This window comes from Cydia pomonella, chromosome 5 (genome assembly GCF_033807575.1).
Source record: "Cydia pomonella isolate Wapato2018A chromosome 5, ilCydPomo1, whole genome shotgun sequence".
Taxonomy (NCBI): Eukaryota; Metazoa; Arthropoda; class Insecta; order Lepidoptera; family Tortricidae; genus Cydia; species Cydia pomonella.
In genome coordinates this window covers 11,948,270-11,967,376 of record NC_084707.1, presented here as the reverse complement: position 1 = coordinate 11,967,376, position 19,107 = coordinate 11,948,270, and the positions used below count along the sequence as shown (strand labels likewise).

Genomic DNA, 19,107 nt, shown 5'->3' with positions numbered 1-19,107 from the left:
ACTATTTTTTTTATAAATAAATATTATAGTACATTATTACACAAATTGACTAAGCCCCACAGTAAGCTCAAGAAGGCTAGTGTTGTGAGTACACAGACAATGATATATATTAATTATTAATACTTAAATACATAGAAAACATCCAAGACTCAGGAACAAATATTTTCGCTCATCACACTAAGAAATGCCCTTACCGGGATTTGAACCCAGAACCATCGGCTTCATAGGCAGGGTCACTACCCACTAGACCAGAATGGTTGTCAAACTTTTTGATATTATTTTAACTTATGGTCATTTGTTTTTAACTCATTTTGGACATTTTTGAACTTAAGTATTAATAAACTTAAATATTTGTAAGTAATGAAAAAGAGAAATTAGTTTTATTTTTAAAATTTTATGAAATGAATGTTGGTAAGTGTAATTAAAATTAATTTAGGTATATAATAATTTATTATATTTGTAACAAAATGCATGCAAAGACATGTTTACATTTCTGACTCCACTATAAAAATGTGAAAAATGTACTTATGCATATTTTTGTGGCAACTGAAAAAACTTATGAAATACCTAAATATTTCAAAATTTTGTCAGCATAGGTACACACATTTATAACATAGTTCAGTATGTATCTAGATATATAGGAATTTTAACGTAGTTGTGACAGATTCAACTAAAATATAAAAATTATATATATTTTATACTTTCAGTTCAACCTCAGTGTGTAATTTTAACTGTCTAAACAACTAACAGGCTCTAATTAAAATATAAGAAAATAAAAACAAAAATACATTGTACGCATAGCCCTCGTCAGGATTCGAACCATGGTCCATGATCATCACAACTAAAATCACGTGGCCACTTTACAACTGAGCTAAAAGGGCCAATGTCATTTCTACCGAAATTTTCAATACCTTTTGTAAAACATCCAAAATAAAGTTAAAAAAATAGTAAAATAAGGATGTTATACCAAAAAATAAATCAATTGTGACTTACCCGAATTACAATCTTCCAGAATGATCGGAGAATCGCATAAAATGTTTACATTTTGAGAAATGTCCAATATCTGTAAATAAGTTAAAATAACTTCACAATATTTTAGTTATTCTGCGATATACTGCGCTCTTAAATTAGTTATTTAAGAAAACCCAACATTTTCTGAACTTAGAATAGGTTAGGATATTTTTTTTTAATTAGTCGGATTGTTATTTGACTTTTATCATACTGGATGCTTATTTTTTTGCCAGTACGCCCAGTACACATCACAAATGCATGCACGTCATTAGATTTTTTTTAGTTGTTTGTAGATTATTAAAATTTTAACAGAACAAGATGATAAAGATAGATAAAGGATTATGATATGCTATAATTTATTGAAATCAAAGTGAATACTTCTTTTTTTTTTTTTTTTTTTATTTCATCTGGTCACTTTTTTATTTCATTTCATCACCAGCAAATCACCAGTCTGGTGGAGACCAAGTCGAGACTATCTTCTTTGGAACGATTCCTACCGCCACATCGAAGTTAATCGAAGTATTGAAATCAAAGAGAAAAAGCGCGGGAAACGTGAAACGCGGCGGTCCAGTTTTAGGTTTCTTGTAAATTTAATTTCCATTTTAATATTATAGATCAGGGAATCAGTAATTTGTATATAATTTTTCACATAGTTTGTATATATTGTTGTATTTGTATATATAATTAGTGTAATTTCGTCGTAGTTGGTAAGTTTTTTCGTATATATGTAATGGGGGATGACGATCCTCCCGACCCTGGAGGTGATAACCTCCAGGTCGGAAGTAATGTTATTATCGATTCAGCAATGGACACGGACTCTTCTGTGGGGAGCAGAAGTGAATTGAAAAGAAATAAGAGTCACAAAAGATGCAAAACATGTAATAAAAAAAGAAGGAAAAATAATGGCGGGGACTATTCGTGCGATTGTCAGAACATCATACAAGAAACCCAAGCTCCTTCAAACTCTAACATTCAGGTTACCAAAAACTCTTCGGATAACTTAAATACAAAAAATGACTCTTCTAATACCAAGGTTGGCAGGAATTTATTTTCATCTTCCGATGTTGCTCCCTTCACGGTGCACGTACAAATGAAACAAACAGATGCAAAATCATCTCTGCACCCGGTGTCCTTTGGGAAATTTTTACTAAAAAAAGGCTTCAGAAACATTATAAATGGAAGTGTTAAGCGCATTGGTAGGACACGTATAGCGATGTCGTTTTCAAATTACGTTGACGCAAACTTATTTGTTACTGATACGTGTCTTGAATCAGAAAATCTTACCGCATACATTCCGTCGTTTTCTGTGACCCGTATGGGCTTGGTTCGAGGTATTCCAGCACAGTGGTCGGAGGAGGAAATAGTTTCCAACATTTCCGTGCCCATGGGGTGTGGAAAAGTATTAAAAGTACGACGTTTGAACCACAGAGTTGTGGTTAACGGTTCTGTTACCTGGCAACCCTCAGAGACAGTTGTATTGACATTTGACGGTCAAGTATTACCGAAACGAGTCTTTTCATGCTACAACTCTCTTGCCGTTGAATTGTACATTTTTCCTACCATTCAATGCTTTTTATGCTGTAAATTTGGACATACCAAAAATAACTGTCGTTCGAAGCCTAAATGTTTCAAGTGCGGGGAAATGCATCCTGGAAATACCTGTGCAGTGGAGGAGGAGGATGCCATTTGCTGTTTATGCAATGGCTTTCACTTTGCCACAAACAGGTCATGCCCAGAACATGTAAGGCAAAAAGAAATTAAAGTCAGTATGGCAAATAACTGCATCTCCTATGGAGAAGCCGTTAAACTGCACCCAGCTATATCGAAATCGTTTGCTGATATGGTTAAGTCACAACCACATATACAATCAAATTTACCACATAATAGTGCTCAAAATTCAGTTACAAACCCTAGTTCGAATATGCGCCCTCCTAGCCATAGCAGCAGAAAAACTATTTTGTTGAAACCTCGTCCTTCTGTTAAAAAGACTACCCATGGCTATGATGTGGCTGCACATCGGGCCATAATAAGTGAATACTCCATCCCTTCTCCTGCAAACGGTTGTGCTCTACGTCAGGAAACAGAAAAGGAAGAACGACTAGTAATCGCTGAGTCTATTGAGGCCTTAAGAACTCTTTTGTCCAAGCCAAACCTTACTTTACCGTCCCACGTTGCCCCTATGATTGACTCTCTTACATTTGCAATTAAAAACAATGGACAATATAATACAATGGAATTGCAGAAGCATAATCAATAAAAAACATGATTTCATTCATTTACTAAATAAATTTAAACCTTGTGTTTTTGCCCTATCTGAGACATGGCTCAAGCCTGGAGCTCTTCTAAGAGCTACTGGCTATTCATGCCTCAGAGAGGACCGTCCTGACGGGTGGGGTGGAGTAGCTTTACTCGTCAGGAATTCTGAATCATTTTCATCTCTTCATCTCCCATCTCATAGTGATGATTTTTCAATTATTGCTGCCATTGTAAATAACATCTGCATCCTCTCTGTATATATTCCTCATCAATCATCTTCTATTTTTAATGAATTAGAACAAATAATTTCCTCTCTACCTAGGCCCTTGTTGATTCTAGGAGATTTCAATTCACACCATCAGTTTTGGGGCAGTTCAGTATCCAACTATAATGGACATCGTGTTTTAAAAATCTTAGATGATCACAATCTTTGTGTCCTAAATACTGGCTCTCCAACTCGCCGTACAGCGCCTACAGAATCACCCAGCGCTGTTGATCTATCCATTTGCTCTGCTGAACTGGCATCTTCTTTCACCTGGCAAACTCTAGATTCTACATTTGGTAGTGATCATTTTCCAATTATAGTCTCATTTCCTTCATCTACACGACCATCTCCGAAACCTAGCCCTAGGCTTAAATACAATCTATGTAATGCTGACTGGAAAAACTTTAAATGCTGTGTAGAGAAGAAATTATTGTTTTTGCCTAGTTTAGATGATACTGACGTAGTTGGTTGCTCGGTTGCTTTGGCCCGGGTGATTACAGAAGCAGCTGATGATGTATTTCCTGTAAAAAATACTGTAATTAATAAAATCCCCTCTCCTCCTTGGTGGGATCAGGATTGTTCCCAAGCCATTAAACAACGAAAGGAGGCTGAAAAACTTTATCGTCATTTTATGACTACTGAAAACTTTGAGTCTTACATGCAGGTCGCACGTGATACTAAAAAATTGTTACGTAGGAAGAAATATGAAGGTTGGAGACGATTCTGTGCGTCTCTCAATCCTAATGTAAAACCTTCCATAGTTTGGAACAACATCAAAAGGTTCAGACATGCATTCAATGAACCCTCAAGGCGTACACTGCCTCCTAATCTTGCACAACAATTTATAGACAGACTAGCACCTTCATCTGTTCCTGAAGAGTTTGTGTTCCAACCTGCAACCTTTTTATATGATCCTTCCTTAGACTCCACTTTTAATTGCCCTTTTAAAATGGAGGAACTAAAAGGTGTTTTAAGCAATTTAAAAGATAGTGCTCCTGGTGAAGATGGTGTGCCTTACTCATTTTTAGTAAATGCCAGTGATGGCATACTTACTTATTATCTGAGCATAATAAATTCGGTTATCCAGTCCGGTATAGTCCCAGATTCATGGAGATCCCAGATAGTTATTCCTATTTTAAAACCCAATAAACCAGCATCAGATGTTTCTTCCTATCGCCCTATTGCCCTTTCCTCAGTATTTGCAAAAGTAGCTGAACACTTAATTAAAAACAGGCTAGAATTTTTTGTTGAAAAGAACCATTTATTATCTCATAGTCAGTTTGGATTCCGAAAAGGTAGATCTACTTATGATAGTTTGTCAATATTAATTGCAGATATACGACTGGCATTTTCTAAAAATGAGTCAGTAGTAGCTGCTTTTCTGGATATAAGTGCTGCTTATGATAATGTATTAGTTTCAGTGTTACAGGAAAAGCTTTTCAAGTTAGGCATTCCACAAATGTTAAGTCATTTTGTAATAAACCTTTTATCTGAACGGTCCATCAGTCTTATAAATGACAACAATAGAATTTCTCGTTTAGTGTGGAGAGGTCTACCACAAGGGTCTGTATTAAGTCCATTATTATACAATATCTATACATCTGATTTAGAGTCATCTCTAAATGGTACTGTTAGGGTCTTACAGTATGCCGATGATTTATTACTTTATTCATCAAATCTTTCTCTTGAACAGGCTAGTAGATCAGTCACTTGTTCCTTATGTTTCTTGAGGTCATGGTTAGATTCTAATGGTTTAGAACTTTCTGTTCCTAAAAGTGTTGTAGTTTTATTTACTAGAAAACTATTTCCTCCTCCAATCAATGTGCAATTTGATAACTACTCCATTTCAGTAAAAGATAAAACTAAATTCCTTGGTGTCATTTTAGATAGTAAATTAACAGGCCTCCCACATTGTGAGTACATAGTTTCTAAATGTGAAAAAAATATTAATATCCTTAGGTGTGTTTCTGGAGTTTGGTGGGGTTCCCATCCTTTTTGTATGAAACTAATGTACAATGCCTTAATAAGAAGCATTTTAGATTATGGGACATTTTTGTTAGAGCCTGGATATGTCGTTGGCTTCCAAAAACTAGATCATATTCAATCTAAAGCCTTGAGAATAATTTGTGGTGCCATGAAATCAAGCCCTATCAATGCTATGCAAGTTGAGTGTTGTGAGCCTCCGCTCCATTTACGACGCCAATATCTTTGTGATAGATTTATTTTCCGTTGCTCCCAATTCTCTAATCACCAACTCTGGATTATCTTGTCTAACCTTCTACTTCAAATAAGTACATCCAACTATTGGAAACACAAGAGCCCTCCTTGCTTAATCAAAAGTTTTCAAAAACTTAAATCTATTTCAGCTCCCACTGTTAGCTCTTCATCACTTCCCATTTTTCAGCATGAATATGAGTCTCTTATACTAGTTCCACCAGTTCTCCTGGATATAGGTATATCAAAGAATGATATAGATCAAAATCAACAATTTCTGAGTTTTATTGATACTGATTATCAGGGTGCTAACCATATGTATACAGATGCTTCTAAGATGTCCATCAATGGTTGTGTCGGTATTGGTGTGCTTCACATTCAATCTAATATTTACCAAAAGATAAAATTGCCTCCAGAATCCTCTGTGTATAGTGGTGAGTGCTTTGGAATCCTTAAAGCATTAGAGTTTATCATCATAATGCATCTTAAAAAAACAGTCATTTTTTCAGACTCTTTAAGTTCTCTTCAATCAATATCTAAATTTCCTTTCAAATCTAAATCTAATAACCCAATTATTTATCAAATCCGTAGTCTACTGCAAAAATGTCATCTTAAAGGTTACTCGGTTTCCATTGCCTGGATCCCTGGACACAGAGGGATTAAAGGTAATGAAAGGGTGGATGACTTAGCTCGTGATGCCATTAGTTCTGGAGACATGTTTCCATTTAAGAATGTTGCTGAAGACCTGTTGGCACTGCCTAAAATATACCTAAGAAAGGAATGGACAAAATTATGGGCATCTGGTGCGGGTGCCGCTGCGTTACATTATCGGAGCATACAAAGATCAATTCCTGCCAAACCTTGGTTTGCTAAAATCTCTTTGCCAAAGCCTGCAACCAGTATGTTAATTCGAATGAGATTGGGTCACGTATGTACACCGGAACACCTGAAACTACAAAATCGCGTGGCCAGTTCCGCATGTATTTGTGGAGCTGATCCCGCTGATCTTAATCATATATTCTTTTCAGGTAATTGTAACCTGTATGACCGTTCTATATTATTAAGACAGCTGTCAGATTTAAAAGTTCCGTTTCCCACATCTATTAGAACACTCCTGTATATTAATAATTCTTCTCCATATATATTTAAATCATTGTATTCATTCCTCTCACGTCATAATATAAAATTATAATATATTACCATTCCCTGATCCTTATCCAAATTCCGACATATCCTTTATAATGTAATCCTTTAATTCCGTTTCCCCGTTTTACTCGTTTGGCTGAATGCGCCAGGAGCGCGATGCCATAAAAAAAAAAAAAAAAAAAAAATCAAATTGAAATACGTTACTGCCTCTCGGTTGCTTAAACCAAGAGCAACAGAGAAGCAAATAGCGATTTTCAATGTAAGCGGTAAGCTCCTCACTTATCACTTCTCAAACGTCAAACTGACATCCGCCAAAAGGACCATTCCCAAACCATTCCCAAAGAGCATATAATCACTACGTTCTATTCCCGTAATTAAACTGAATCTAACCGCATGCATTTTTGTGTGTTCTAAATAACTGTTAAAATTATACTTACTGAATACTTGAATAGTCATCCTTCGATTGTAATATTCTTAGATGGAGTAACGATAAGTATCAAGACAATAATACTATTGCACTAGACTAGCCTTAATAAAATTTATTATATCTTGCAGCAGGTCTTTTAAGTCACTTTGAAAACAATTTAATTTTTAATATGAGTTCTAAAGCCTTAGCTTTTACCGTTCAGGCAGAATGTACAGTTACAAAGGCTCGAGCAGGACTGATGGAGCTACCCCATTATAAAGTAAGAACTCCTGTCTTTATGCCGGTTGGAACACAGGTTAGTTGTATTAAAAAAAAAACTATTTGTGCTTTTAAAGTTCCGGAGGAGCTTACATTTTACAGTGTTGCAACAAGACAAACAATATTAAATATTTGCAGCACTAACCAAATAATTCGGACGACCGCCCTTCTAATATGTCGAATACCGAATAATCAAAAGGGGGTCAAAAATAATAAGATCAAACATAATATGTTACCACTGCGCTTTGAAGGGTTAACATTTATTTTATAGAAAAATAGCTCAATATTTATAATAATGAAATAGATAAGTGATAAGATAAAAACTACTAGATTGGACTTAATATTTATTATATGTTGTGTAAGTAAAACTGCTAGAGTCAGACCAAGCTAATTTGGCAGCGATTTTGATAGCACAGACTGATAGTGTTATTTTAAATGTCTAACTAAGAAATTGTTGTGATGTTACTTACCCCTTGCGCAGTCTGTGCTGTCTATCAAAATTGCTAGCAACTTAGCTTGGTCTGACTCTACCATCATTGTTATTGTTATAACTTCATAAACAAATTTATTATTTTACAGGGAACAATGAAAGGTATATTGCCTGAACAGTTGGAAAGTTTAGATTGTGAAATAATATTAGGAAATACTTATCACCTGGGCAACCGCCCAGGTACAGAAGTGCTGAGCAAAGCCGGAGGCCTTCACAAGTTCATGGGCTGGAACAGAGCTCTGCTCACTGACTCTGGTGGATTTCAAATGGTATCTCTTCTAAAACTGGCTGAAATTACCGAAGAAGGTGTCAAGTTCAGATCACCATATGATAACTCAGAAATCATGTTGACCCCTGAGAAGTCTATTGAGATACAAAATTGTATAGGTATGCGCTTCTTGCTTCTTTTAATTTAACATGTTTGTAATGGAGGCTTGCTGTAGACCTTATATACAGGGCATGGACAATGAACATTATAGATAGACATAATAGATATGATAGCTCTTATTAATGATTTTATCATCAATTACACCCAATATGTTTACCACCACACAAATTGTTACTTTTCGTTCATCTCTAAATAATTTCCTATTCTGAAATGTTTGCAATAAATAGAGGGTTGACAATGTTAACATTAACATTCCTATAGCTTATATATACAATTTCAGGTGCAGATATTATAATGCAGTTGGATGATGTTGTCCAAACCACATTCAATGACTATGATAGAATCAAGGAGGCCACTGAAAGAACTAGTCGCTGGCTAGACCGGTGTCTAAAAGCCCATAAGAGGCCCACTGAACAAAATATTTTTCCCATTGTTCAGGGCTTGTTAAATGCGGAGTTGAGAGAAAAGAGTGCCAAAGAACATATGACTAAGGATGTCAATGGATTTGCTATTGGAGGACTTAGGTGAAAAAAAGTATAACTTTTAATGTGCATACCATTTTTTATACATATTCTAGTGTTCCAAATTCTAAAACAAAACAACTACTTCCGAGTCTCAAGAGAAAGAAATTTTTTTCAAATTTTGTTTGTGAAGAAGTGTCAAAGTGGCAAAATATTTAGGATGTAAAAACTTGGATACTTGTGCTGTTATTTTGTATAAATTTTATCTCTGATGGATTTACGTTGTGTTAACTTACAGTGGGGGTGAATCAAAAGATGATTTTTGGCCCATGGTTACCTTGAGTACCGACATCCTGGACAAAAATAGACCTCGTTATTTAATGGGAGTGGGAGTAGCTATAGACCTGGTGGTTTGTGTGGCCCTGGGTGTGGACATGTTTGATTGTGTGTACCCAACAAGAACTGCAGTAAGTTGATCCATTAAGCTACAGTTAATATATAGTATAAAAATGTAATCAGTATATTTATTGCTTTCATCATAAGTTATACTATACAAGATGTTACATTTTATTTTGTTCAGCTATGAAACCCTGTAGGGCACTGCAATACAACTTAAAATCTAACTTAACTATGGCTTAAGGCTATCTCTTATAAGGATCATCTCTTATCAGGATATCTGTATTTATGATATAAGACTATAAATAAATATATTCTTTCAAAATGGTTTTGACACATTTTTAAGTAAAAAATACTTTAAATACTACACACTAGGCTACTTTCATGATGAATTAGCCATTATAAAATATATGTTCTGCAAGTAAGATAACTCAACTATTACATAAATTTCAGAGATTTGGTTGTGCACTTGTCAATAAAGGACAACTTAATCTTAAACAAAAACAGTATGAAACTGACTTGAATCCAATTGACAAGGATTGTACATGTTCAACATGCAAAAACTACACTAGAGCTTATCTGCACTGCATTGTCACTGTGGAGACAGTTGCTTGCCATTTACTGTCAGTGCATAATATTGCTTATCAGGTATGTAATAAAATTATATATTATGATATACATGGCTAGCATGTCTTGTTGGGACTCAGGCGAGATCAAATCAAGGCTGCTTGAAGTGAGACTGCGAAGTTGTGCTAGCCATACTGAGTTTGTGTTGTGCCATCATTGAATTTGTTAGCTAACATTTTAATTAGCTACTTTGCACAAGGCTTCTTTGTTAATCTAATCTTTGAATTTGTTTTTTCTTTTACAGATGCGTCTTATGAGAACCATGAGAGATTGCATACAAAAAGGAACTTTCCCAGAATTTGTAAAGCAGTTTGTAAAAGAAGCGTTCCCTGACGGAAACTACCCTACATGGGTGATTAATTCCCTTAATTCAGTTGGAATCTGCATAGATATTGATAAAAATAAAAATTAATTATTAAATTATATGATTTATTTTCCTTATCACATGAAATCATCAGAGTCATTGCCATCATAATTAGTACTCATGTTTTCTGGTTTCATAAGGGTTGAGTAGCTTCTAAGTTCTGCTTCTTCCTTTTTCTTTTTCTCCTCCTCCTTTTCTTTTTCTTTCTTTTCTCTTATCAGTTTCTTTTTGTCTTCTCTCTCAGATCTATCCCTTTCTTCTCGTTCTTGTCTCAGGTCTGGAAAAGCTTCCTTCTTTGTTTTGTTAAGTCTATTTACAATTTCATTATGTCTTTTGGCCACTCTGACTTTTCTTACATCTTTATCTTTGTGGAATGCAACTTGGCCAGCCTGCAAGATAAGAAATAGTTTGTTCTTCAGACTATAAAACCTTGTTTGAGAATTTATATAATAAAGGGTATAAAACTTAAAAACACACAGATAGGGTAAATCATCAATTACTGGCCACCGGTGAATTCTATTCTTTTTGACGACCGGTCTGACCTAGTGGGTAGTGACCCTGCTTATGAAGCCAATGGTCCCGGGTTCAAATCTTGGTAAGGGCATTTATTCGTGTGATCAGCATGGATATTAGTTCCTGAGTCATGGGTGTTTTCTATGTATTTAAGTATTTATATCGTTGTCTAAGTACCAGTAGCGGCGTGTGGAAATTCTGGCTAGGGCGGCTAGGCAACTCGGAACAAAAAAAAACACCTTAACATTATGTACTTTTTTTTCATGATAAATCATAAAAGTGAAGCGTGCGCTAAGTGTGTCCTTGGGCGCGACCTTTTGCAGTTAGTGTATAACCACCTTGTGAGAGTCAGAATGGCTTATGTACCTAAATAAAATTAAACATGATAACCATACCATATTTTTGTACCTAATTTGTACTATTTAGTACCTCCTTTAAAAAACCTCACGGTACCTACTTAAGTTATCACCAAAAAACAGTACACCCGCCATCCTGACAGTCAGAATGGCGGGATGGGACCGTGCGAAGTGCATGGTGGGGGTAAGTAAAGCGATCCCAGCGCATAAGGTGGTAAAAATTTGAACTAATTGCGGATAGCGTCTTTAACATTTCGTACAATTATATGGCTCGAAATGAAACTTTGATTTACGATTACTCCTGAAATATTCATTTAAATTGTATGGTGTAAGAGACCATTGTAAGCTGTATGAAATGCTTAATATAACTAACGTAACGTTCAATGTTTCTGTATGGCAATATTAAGCAAAGGCCACTCGATTCATAATTGTCAAACATTACACTCCAAGATAAATCTTACCTGTTTGTATTTAAGGTTTAAATTTAAAAGAAGCAGCATGTTAATATAACTGCCGTTATCGCGGCCCTGGGCTATAACCGCGAAAATCGAAGTTCGTCAATTCCGGGCATTTTTCTCTGTCACTCTAATTACGTCTTAGTGAGAGTAAAAGAGAAAGATCCCCACAATTTGCGAATTTCGGTTTTCGCGGTAGGCCCGGCGTACCCCGAAGTTCGCAAATTGCGAGCATCTTTCTCTGTCACCCTGATCACGCCATTGGAGTAAAAGAGAAAGTTGCCCGCAAATTGCGTACTTCGGTGTTTGCCGTAGGCCCCTCAGTACTCGCGGACTTTATGAATATAATATGTACGTGCATTTTTCCAATATAATAAGCCTTATGCTGTTACGTTTAAGGTTTTTATTCAAATGCTTTGAAGCTCATTCGCGTGGACTCTATAGCACATTTTACGAGCATGTGCGTGAGTTTTCGTCTGGTTTTCGTATGTTGTGTGTAGTGGCGCATGAATGAATAGTCAAGCTTAGCTTCTCTTCGCGCGCTTGCTATGATTAGTTGAAACTTAATCAATATAGTGAAGCTTTAGTAAATCGTGTTAACAATTCCAAGGTAATGTAATACGTAGTGTTTTCATTATGGATATATTTTTATTTTTAATGATGATAATATAAATTTGGTTTATGTAGCAATAAATTTTAGGTAAGCTGGTGGGAATCGAGTTGTATGGAGCCGCCACCCCTGCTAAATACCCTCAACACAAGCCTTATTGAGCTTACTGTGGGACTTAGTCAATTTGTGTAACCATGTCCTATAATATTTATTTATTCACTTATAAACATAATTCATAGCATAAGGTGCTCAGTTATTAAAGAGTGGCCAGTAATTGATGATTTAGCCTATTTGCTTATAACTGTCTTGTTTTGTTGTTGTAAGCTTCAAGTTCAGAAACAAGAAATTGATCTATTTGTTTACAAGCTTTTATTTAGTTTCATCAGTCCCTGTGTGTATATTCATAATCAAATCTTGCAAGCTAAATTACACCCACTTCCTTATTATCCAATTGAGCTGAAACTTCTCATACTTATGTAAGTCAGATGGAATGCTGTGTTAAGGTATCATCAAGGTGACCTTATGATGGAGACTAGAGGTGGCCATAGGAACTCTGTGATAAAACAATGCAACCTCATTGTGTATGGGTTTATTAGAATTATCTCAATGAGCCAAACAGTAAACTAATAGTTGAAACAAAAGTACAGTCAATGGTTAAAGCTTGTATCAAAAATGAAGCTGTTTAAAAAAAACTAAGAGTTAGTCTTTCAACTTTGGAGTTTGGAACATTTAGAACATAATACTTTACCTCCATAGCAGCGGTCTTTTTTAAATTTGACCACATGGTGTAGACGATATCTATATCATTCATCTTATTTCCCATTATAGAATTGGCCTTTACTAACTGACAAGCATCATCAAGAACTGAATTGGGTATATCATCTATGGTTTGACCCTAAAACAAAAAAAAGTAGATATCAAATTTGCGACCGGCCCACCTTTGGACTCATGTATTATGTTATTTGTACTTACAGGCTCTAAACGAAGGTAAACATGAGCAGACGATACTTTATCGACATGGAACCACACATCCTCAGGCCAGCCCCATTTAATTAAATCTTCGTCTGAAACGAAAGAGATAAGTTGATTTATCGATAAATTAGTACATGTAGAGTATGGCGATCAGTGTCTATTCTAGTGAAAAATATATAAGGGAAATATTGCGAAATTTAAGGAATATTTTTTTTACATACTTTCATGCTTGTCAGCACCCATGAATAAGGTTACAGGCGGAGATACTACATTACTAGTAAAGTAGAAAACCATTTTTGATGTTTTCCTAGAAATAGCTTAATTTTATTTTATTTAAATAAATCCTTCCTAAATTTCCAACCTACACACATCTGATTTGACATTGACAAATGAGCAAGCAAATGACAGTTGCCAAGTCATGTGTTGCCTCTGTAAAGAAATAAATAATGATTGTAACTTTATCACACTGTCGGACAAAATTAAGACTATTGCACGTCATGGAGGATCGCTTGTGTAATCATGCAATGTATTCACAGCATTAAAATCCAAAAATCATTGCCTAAAGATGAAAATCCAAGGTGATTTTGACATATGTTATGTATGACAGAAGAAAAGGAAACAGCAGTTGATTTACTTCGATCTATTTAGAATTTGGTTTCCATTCAAGATTTGCAATGGGTAGCCCAGAACAAGAGCTCTGTCCACCGCCATCAGAAGAAGATGAGTTAACCTTACCTAGAGCAAGTATTAACAAAATGATAAAGGAGTTGGTTCCTTCCGTTAGGGTTGCATTTGAGTCAAGAGAACTAATACTTAATTGTTGTACCGAATTCATACACTTGCTCAGCTCTGAGGCCAATGAAGTTTGTAATCAGAGTAATAAGAAAACTATTAATGCTGAACATGTACTCACAGGTATGTCTTTATTTCTCATGTGATATATATGTGTATTTGTAAAAAGTAACGTTTTTAGTCTTCAGCGTTATTGGAAATGAAACCCAATTGCCTAATCAGTGTCTAATGTTACATGTCCTGGTTCTACATTCTAATTTTGGCACTGTCCAATAAAGCAATACTTTGTTTTACAGTCAAAGGTTGTAGTAAGTGTTTAAACATATTACTGATTTTCAGCTCTAGACAGGTTGGGGTTCAATGACTACACAATAGAAGCTGAAGCAGTGCTAAAAGACTGTAAGGCTGTAGCGGCCAAGAGAAGAAGGCAGAGCACCCGTTTGGAAAACCTTGGAATTCCAGAAGAAGAGTTACTCAGGCAGCAACAGGCACTATTTGCAAAAGTAACTAAATGTTTAATTGTTTGTTGTTCTTAATTTGTTTATCTAATTAAATAAACATACTGGGACAAAGGGTGTACTAGGGTGAGCTACATTATGTTTAGTACCCAAAAATTATAACTTTTTAATTGAAATAGACTGGAACATAGATAAGTATTATCAAAATAATAATATTAACCTGAATAATATAGCAGGTAAAATTTATTGATGAAATAAAATATGAATTTTGTAGAATATACCTGTGGCCCTAGTGAAAAAGGGTACAAGTCTCTGGCAGCGCAGGTGTAAAGGGGTGTAAGTTCCACGTAACACTTATGCCCTTATACACCTAAACTGCCAGAGACTTGTACCCTTTTTCACTAGGGCCACAATTACCTGTGCACAGTTTCCCACTAGTATATCTTTTTAATCAAACACTGGTTAGCTAGGCTTTGTAGACAAAGGCAGGCATCTATTCTGGTCATAGACAATCAATAAAAAAAAAAATACTCATATATCAGGTATTAAAATCCATCACAAGACAAAATAAAATGAAAAAAGTAAAAATTAAAAAAATATACATTACAGTTACACACTATTACTATGCTACAAACATAATCACTATATACATTAATTAATTGTTTATTTATTAGCAGCACTAGATAAAAATCATCACTTTATTTGGCCAGTGATGATTTCTGCCCAGTGTTTTGTCATGGGGCAGTCCAAGCGCTCAGTAAACATGCTCAGGATGGCGTTAAAGCTGCCGCACACTCTGTTTAGCAGATGCTACTCACTTCCTTCTGATGGTGTGAAAGCCATCAGTGTACACCTCTGCAATTCAGGAGAACCAGCTGATGTATATTTTGTATTCATTCCAGGCTCGTGAAGAACAAGCAAAGCAGGACCAACAGCAATGGCTACTGCTGCAGCAACAGGGGCTAGTGGGTTCTGACGTGACGGCACAGCCTTACGTACCACCACCTACTGGACCTAAGGGTGACATGGATGAAGATGATGACTACTCATAGGATCAATGTTTATTTCTAATAGGTCAATATTGTGTGGTTAATTCCATTTTTTTTACATGAATTTGACTAATAATTTCTTTGCATCTATAAAATATGTTATGTTTACCTATACATTTATAGAATTTGTGTTGGTTGATCGGAACACTAAGATATGTTTATAGACTTCCCCAATTATATTAAGTATTGGACTTACCATACCACAATAAGACTAAAGCAAGAAATATGTATGTCTGCCTCATAACTCTAAGTATTTATTAGCTAAGGAAACTTGGATGCTAAACATAATATGGTGTACTCCATTTTTCACTTTTAATATAATAACAAATTTTTAATTAAACCGAAACTTTTCAACCCGAAACCGAAACGAAAATTCAAGAATAAAAAAAGTAACCCTGCTGGATGTAGAAATACCTATCGAGTTTCTATGAATGGTGAAATAGTAAACAAATAAGACAGATTTTTCTTTATAACCTTATGTTAATTTTATTATTCAATGAAATGTAATTCTTTGATTTGATAGGACCATGTTCATTCTATAAAGGTCCATATTGACGTAAATTCGGTTTTAGTCCTATACACAATTGTGTACTTAGACTTAAGATAGTTCTTAAGTTTATATACCTATATTTTTTTGTTATTTTGTACTGGGATCACTAAAATCTAGACTGTCAATACAATAAATCATCTTGTCACTACTGTCATGTTGGTTTAATTTCATTTATCATATATTTTGTAATGAACACCTCTAAGGAATTCAAGAAATATTAGTCAATTACATGATGGTTTCTGCAACATGAATACCAATGAGTCTAAAAAGAAAAAGGCTAAAAAAGTTAAAACTAAAACATTACCAAGGAACAATTCTCAGGCATCAGTAAATTTCATAAAGCTCAATAAAGTTGTCCATTGTTAATATGATTGCAGATTAGCTTTATTATAAACATTTCAGGGTTCCAGACCACCCGGCGATAGTAATATCAATGATTTAGAGGAACCATGTTGTCCCCTGATAGCCAAAGACTCCGAATGGGTAGACATTTTACAGACACCACATAGAACCATGTCCTCTGAATCCACCGAGGAGGTAATATTCTGATATATCTGTGTTATGAGAGTAGGTATCATTAAACAGATTGATATGAATAGTTAAAATATAGTTATTTATTTTATAAGGGGTAAAGTTGTTGTTTAAACCCCTCATGCTAATTGATACCAGAGCGAGCGAATGATGTGTGATCCATGAGCGGAAGGAGTGGTTTGATAAGTGGAATCTTGAGCGTTGCGATGGCTAAGCAAACTTGTTACCGAGTGAAATACAAAAATGTTCACTCGTCAAATTTTTTAATTGCAAAACAAAGTGTGGTTGGGGTATAATAAAAATATTTTTTTTATTTATTTAAACGTTGAGGAATAAATCTGGTAAAATAATCTTATTCAACTACTTATACATAGCTATACTTAATAACTGTATAATTATTTATTACTGCGTGCCTTTATCAAGAAGCAGTTGTTCTTACATGCAATCAAATCTGTTTGCTAACATACTCAGAATGCTGTTGGAGCTGGCCCTCACTCTGCGCACAAGGGATGTAGCTCGCTTGCGCATGTCGGTCTACCCGCCCTTCGGCGGACATCCCCGTCATCACTCTTATATTGAACACGCAGGCGCTGTAACGTTAATGAGTATAACCAGCCCACAGGTATAAAAAGCTGGAAACGACTGTCTAAGGCACAACTAAGACAAACTACGCGTAACCTACTACCATCCATCCTTTCCTTTTATTTATAGGTAGAATCGGAAGACGGTCGGGAAACGAAACCATTAGCAATCATGTTTCCAGGACTGCTCGCGAAAGACCCTCAGACTCTGCAAAACATGCTGACCAAGGCCATGTCGACCACAGAAGTCACCAAGCATTTAGTTGATCTCGGACAGAAAGCAAACTTCAAGTACATGAAAAAATCTAGCAGGCTCATTCCGCTTGACAAGGTACTAAGACATTTAAGGTGAGAGTGGGAGCCCTATTTTTTATTTAAAAGGAGTGTATAGGTAAAAAACTTAAGTCATCAGTACCCCTAGTGTAACTTTGATCGACATCATAACGTGACGAACGCGTTTGCGTTAAGTCTCATTTTGTATAGGATTTTGAGGTTCCAAAACCTCCCGCTTGGCGCGCTCTTTCGAAATCCAATACAAAATGAGACTAAACGCAAACGCGTACGTCACGTTTGGAAATCGAATTTATTTACACATTTATTTACTGTTGTATGTAGTTGTGACGTGTTCGAATAGACATTTGTTTTGTTTGTGTGTCTTTTAAACATGTATTGTCTATTCTTAAGTTTATACTTAAGTTTTTACCTATACGTAAAGCTTTTTAAAGGAATCGATAACGCACCTGTGACACCTCCCAGAAGTAAAGTTGCAGACGTCTGTAGAGGTAGACTACGGTAACCGCTTACCGAAGGGATAATTTAGATAAGTATCCAGGCTGCCATCTAAGTACTTGCTTATGCTTAATATACTTGGATACCTGTGTTAATCTTTGCCACAGTCAGTCTTAACTTAAATATTAAATGTATTTTCAGGAATGGTTGGAGAGCGTTTCCGAAGTGAATACCGGTTCCCATTCTTCAATGGGCCCCGGTGTGAGCGGTAAGCTTTACCTTTGAAAGCCCTTCACTTTGATAACCCATTCAAAAAACGTTTTGAAAAAATTATCTGTCTAGTATTTTTCCAAGATTTATATATGATATTGGTAGCGTACTGAGGAGTGCCTTCTGATTTGGACGGCAACTAGTTAAAGTTAAGCGGCCCACTACGGCGCACGGTCACGTGTTCATACAAAAGGGTTGGCAACTGTAATGGCTCCTCTACACGATGGCCCAGCGTAGGCCAGTCCAAGGGACGCATTTATGCGTTAGAGGGAGCAAGTGATATTGCTATCTCATTCCACCGCATAGCTGCGTTCCTTAGACTGGCCTACGATGGGCCATCGTGTAGTGGAGCCCTAAAAGGTTTGTATAAATGGCGCCATCATAGCTTTTCCCAGTTTAGTTTAATATGATTCGGCTTAAAGGGCTGGCATATAAAATTCCATGAAATAATCAAGAATTTCACATTATTCTAGGGATTGGCAGTTCAAGCTGTACTGGCGCTATCTGCTAAATACTTCGACCGGCCAACCATATTTATAGTAAGGTGAATGTGTGGCTCGTGGCCGTACTTTACGTGCGTAGGTATCAAAGCAGTTTCAATTCATACCTTTTAAAACTAGATAGTACTCAGTTGTACGAGAGCGGGAGCTAAGTGGTGATAGAGTGGGATGGCAATACCTATTTTCTATATCTTTTCGATCTACCGCACTTGCAGGATTTAATATTATTTATTTTTTCAAAAGGTTCATCCAATTCTAACAACGACTCCGTGGAAGATACAGAAGCCAAGAAATAGAAGAACTTATGACAGTAATATCAACATAAGATCTAAATAAATAAGAAAATAACGCAAAAAAATAAAATACCATTGATATAATATTAAAAATGTATTACAATTTTTGTACAGAAAAAAGTATTTACATATTTTGTTTTATTAC

General features: G+C 35.6%; 5 protein-coding genes across 7 annotated transcripts in view; 3 read left to right on the top strand and 2 right to left on the bottom strand.

The window, feature by feature from the left end:
- Positions 1 to 1,394, bottom strand: part of LOC133517718 (uncharacterized) — a 39,963-nt gene extending 38,569 nt beyond the window's left edge. The window contains exon 1 of the mRNA XM_061851097.1: positions 994 to 1,394. The gene's annotated coding sequence lies outside the window, so the exon portion shown is untranslated. The remainder of the gene's footprint in view (positions 1 to 993) is intronic.
- A 5,868-nt stretch (positions 1,395 to 7,262) lies between these two features.
- On the top strand, positions 7,263 to 10,362 carry LOC133517722 (queuine tRNA-ribosyltransferase catalytic subunit-like). Its single transcript, XM_061851101.1, has 6 exons — positions 7,263 to 7,614; positions 8,157 to 8,454; positions 8,736 to 8,979; positions 9,215 to 9,383; positions 9,766 to 9,960; positions 10,184 to 10,362. Exons 1-6 carry the CDS (start codon positions 7,489 to 7,491, stop codon positions 10,349 to 10,351), a joined length of 1,200 nt encoding a protein of 399 aa, XP_061707085.1. The 5' UTR covers positions 7,263 to 7,488; the 3' UTR covers positions 10,352 to 10,362.
- Positions 10,352 to 13,609, bottom strand: LOC133517725 (coiled-coil domain-containing protein 25-like). Its single transcript, XM_061851104.1, has 4 exons — positions 13,431 to 13,609; positions 13,210 to 13,301; positions 12,986 to 13,132; positions 10,352 to 10,692 (listed from the first exon to the last, which is right to left on the bottom strand). The coding sequence occupies exons 1-4, from the start codon at positions 13,501 to 13,503 to the stop codon at positions 10,381 to 10,383; spliced, it is 624 nt and encodes a 207-aa protein (XP_061707088.1). The 5' UTR covers positions 13,504 to 13,609; the 3' UTR covers positions 10,352 to 10,380.
- Positions 13,610 to 13,752: 143 nt separating this feature from the next.
- LOC133517726 (protein Dr1-like) lies at positions 13,753 to 16,210 on the top strand. Its single transcript, XM_061851106.1, has 3 exons — positions 13,753 to 14,124; positions 14,341 to 14,504; positions 15,362 to 16,210. The coding sequence occupies exons 1-3, from the start codon at positions 13,884 to 13,886 to the stop codon at positions 15,509 to 15,511; spliced, it is 555 nt and encodes a 184-aa protein (XP_061707090.1). The 5' UTR covers positions 13,753 to 13,883; the 3' UTR covers positions 15,512 to 16,210.
- Positions 16,211 to 16,241: 31 nt separating this feature from the next.
- On the top strand, positions 16,242 to 19,089 carry LOC133517727 (uncharacterized). 3 transcript variants are annotated; one of them, XM_061851108.1, is made up of 5 exons: positions 16,242 to 16,379; positions 16,461 to 16,595; positions 17,301 to 17,501; positions 18,101 to 18,167; positions 18,913 to 19,089. In XM_061851108.1, the coding sequence occupies exons 1-5, from the start codon at positions 16,305 to 16,307 to the stop codon at positions 18,963 to 18,965; spliced, it is 531 nt and encodes a 176-aa protein (XP_061707092.1). In that variant the 5' UTR covers positions 16,242 to 16,304; the 3' UTR covers positions 18,966 to 19,089. The 3 variants fall into 3 exon arrangements, with proteins under 3 accessions (XP_061707092.1, XP_061707091.1, XP_061707093.1); XM_061851107.1 differs by having other exon boundaries at positions 16,251 to 16,385; XM_061851109.1 differs by lacking the exons at positions 18,101 to 18,167; positions 18,913 to 19,089 and adding an exon at positions 17,896 to 17,931 and having other exon boundaries at positions 16,251 to 16,385.
- The last annotated feature ends 18 nt before the right edge of the window (positions 19,090 to 19,107 follow it).

What these genes read in the sequence shown, in the direction of transcription:
- LOC133517725 (XM_061851104.1), bottom strand. Translation starts at nt 13,503, where the DNA reads ATGGTTTTCTACTTTACTAGTAATGTAGTATCTCCGCCTGTAACCTTA. An exon ending in GGGTGCTGACAAGCATGAAA is followed by an intron (nt 13,302 to 13,430) that starts GTATGTAAAAAA and finishes CTTTCGTTTCAG; the next exon opens with ACGAAGATTTAATTAAATGG. An exon ending in TTTACCTTCGTTTAGAGCCT is followed by an intron (nt 13,133 to 13,209) that starts GTAAGTACAAAT and finishes TTTTTGTTTTAG; the next exon opens with GGTCAAACCATAGATGATAT.
- LOC133517722 (XM_061851101.1), top strand. Translation starts at nt 7,489, where the DNA reads ATGAGTTCTAAAGCCTTAGCTTTTACCGTTCAGGCAGAATGTACAGTT. An exon ending in TGAGATACAAAATTGTATAG is followed by an intron (nt 8,455 to 8,735) that starts GTATGCGCTTCT and finishes ATACAATTTCAG; the next exon opens with GTGCAGATATTATAATGCAG. An exon ending in TTTGCTATTGGAGGACTTAG is followed by an intron (nt 8,980 to 9,214) that starts GTGAAAAAAAGT and finishes GTTAACTTACAG; the next exon opens with TGGGGGTGAATCAAAAGATG.
- LOC133517727 (XM_061851107.1), top strand. Translation starts at nt 16,305, where the DNA reads ATGAATACCAATGAGTCTAAAAAGAAAAAGGCTAAAAAAGTTAAAACT. An exon ending in GGAACAATTCTCAGGCATCA is followed by an intron (nt 16,386 to 16,460) that starts GTAAATTTCATA and finishes TAAACATTTCAG; the next exon opens with GGTTCCAGACCACCCGGCGA. An exon ending in AATGGGCCCCGGTGTGAGCG is followed by an intron (nt 18,168 to 18,912) that starts GTAAGCTTTACC and finishes TTTTTTCAAAAG; the next exon opens with GTTCATCCAATTCTAACAAC.
- LOC133517726 (XM_061851106.1), top strand. Translation starts at nt 13,884, where the DNA reads ATGGGTAGCCCAGAACAAGAGCTCTGTCCACCGCCATCAGAAGAAGAT. An exon ending in TGCTGAACATGTACTCACAG is followed by an intron (nt 14,125 to 14,340) that starts GTATGTCTTTAT and finishes ACTGATTTTCAG; the next exon opens with CTCTAGACAGGTTGGGGTTC. An exon ending in AACAGGCACTATTTGCAAAA is followed by an intron (nt 14,505 to 15,361) that starts GTAACTAAATGT and finishes TATTCATTCCAG; the next exon opens with GCTCGTGAAGAACAAGCAAA.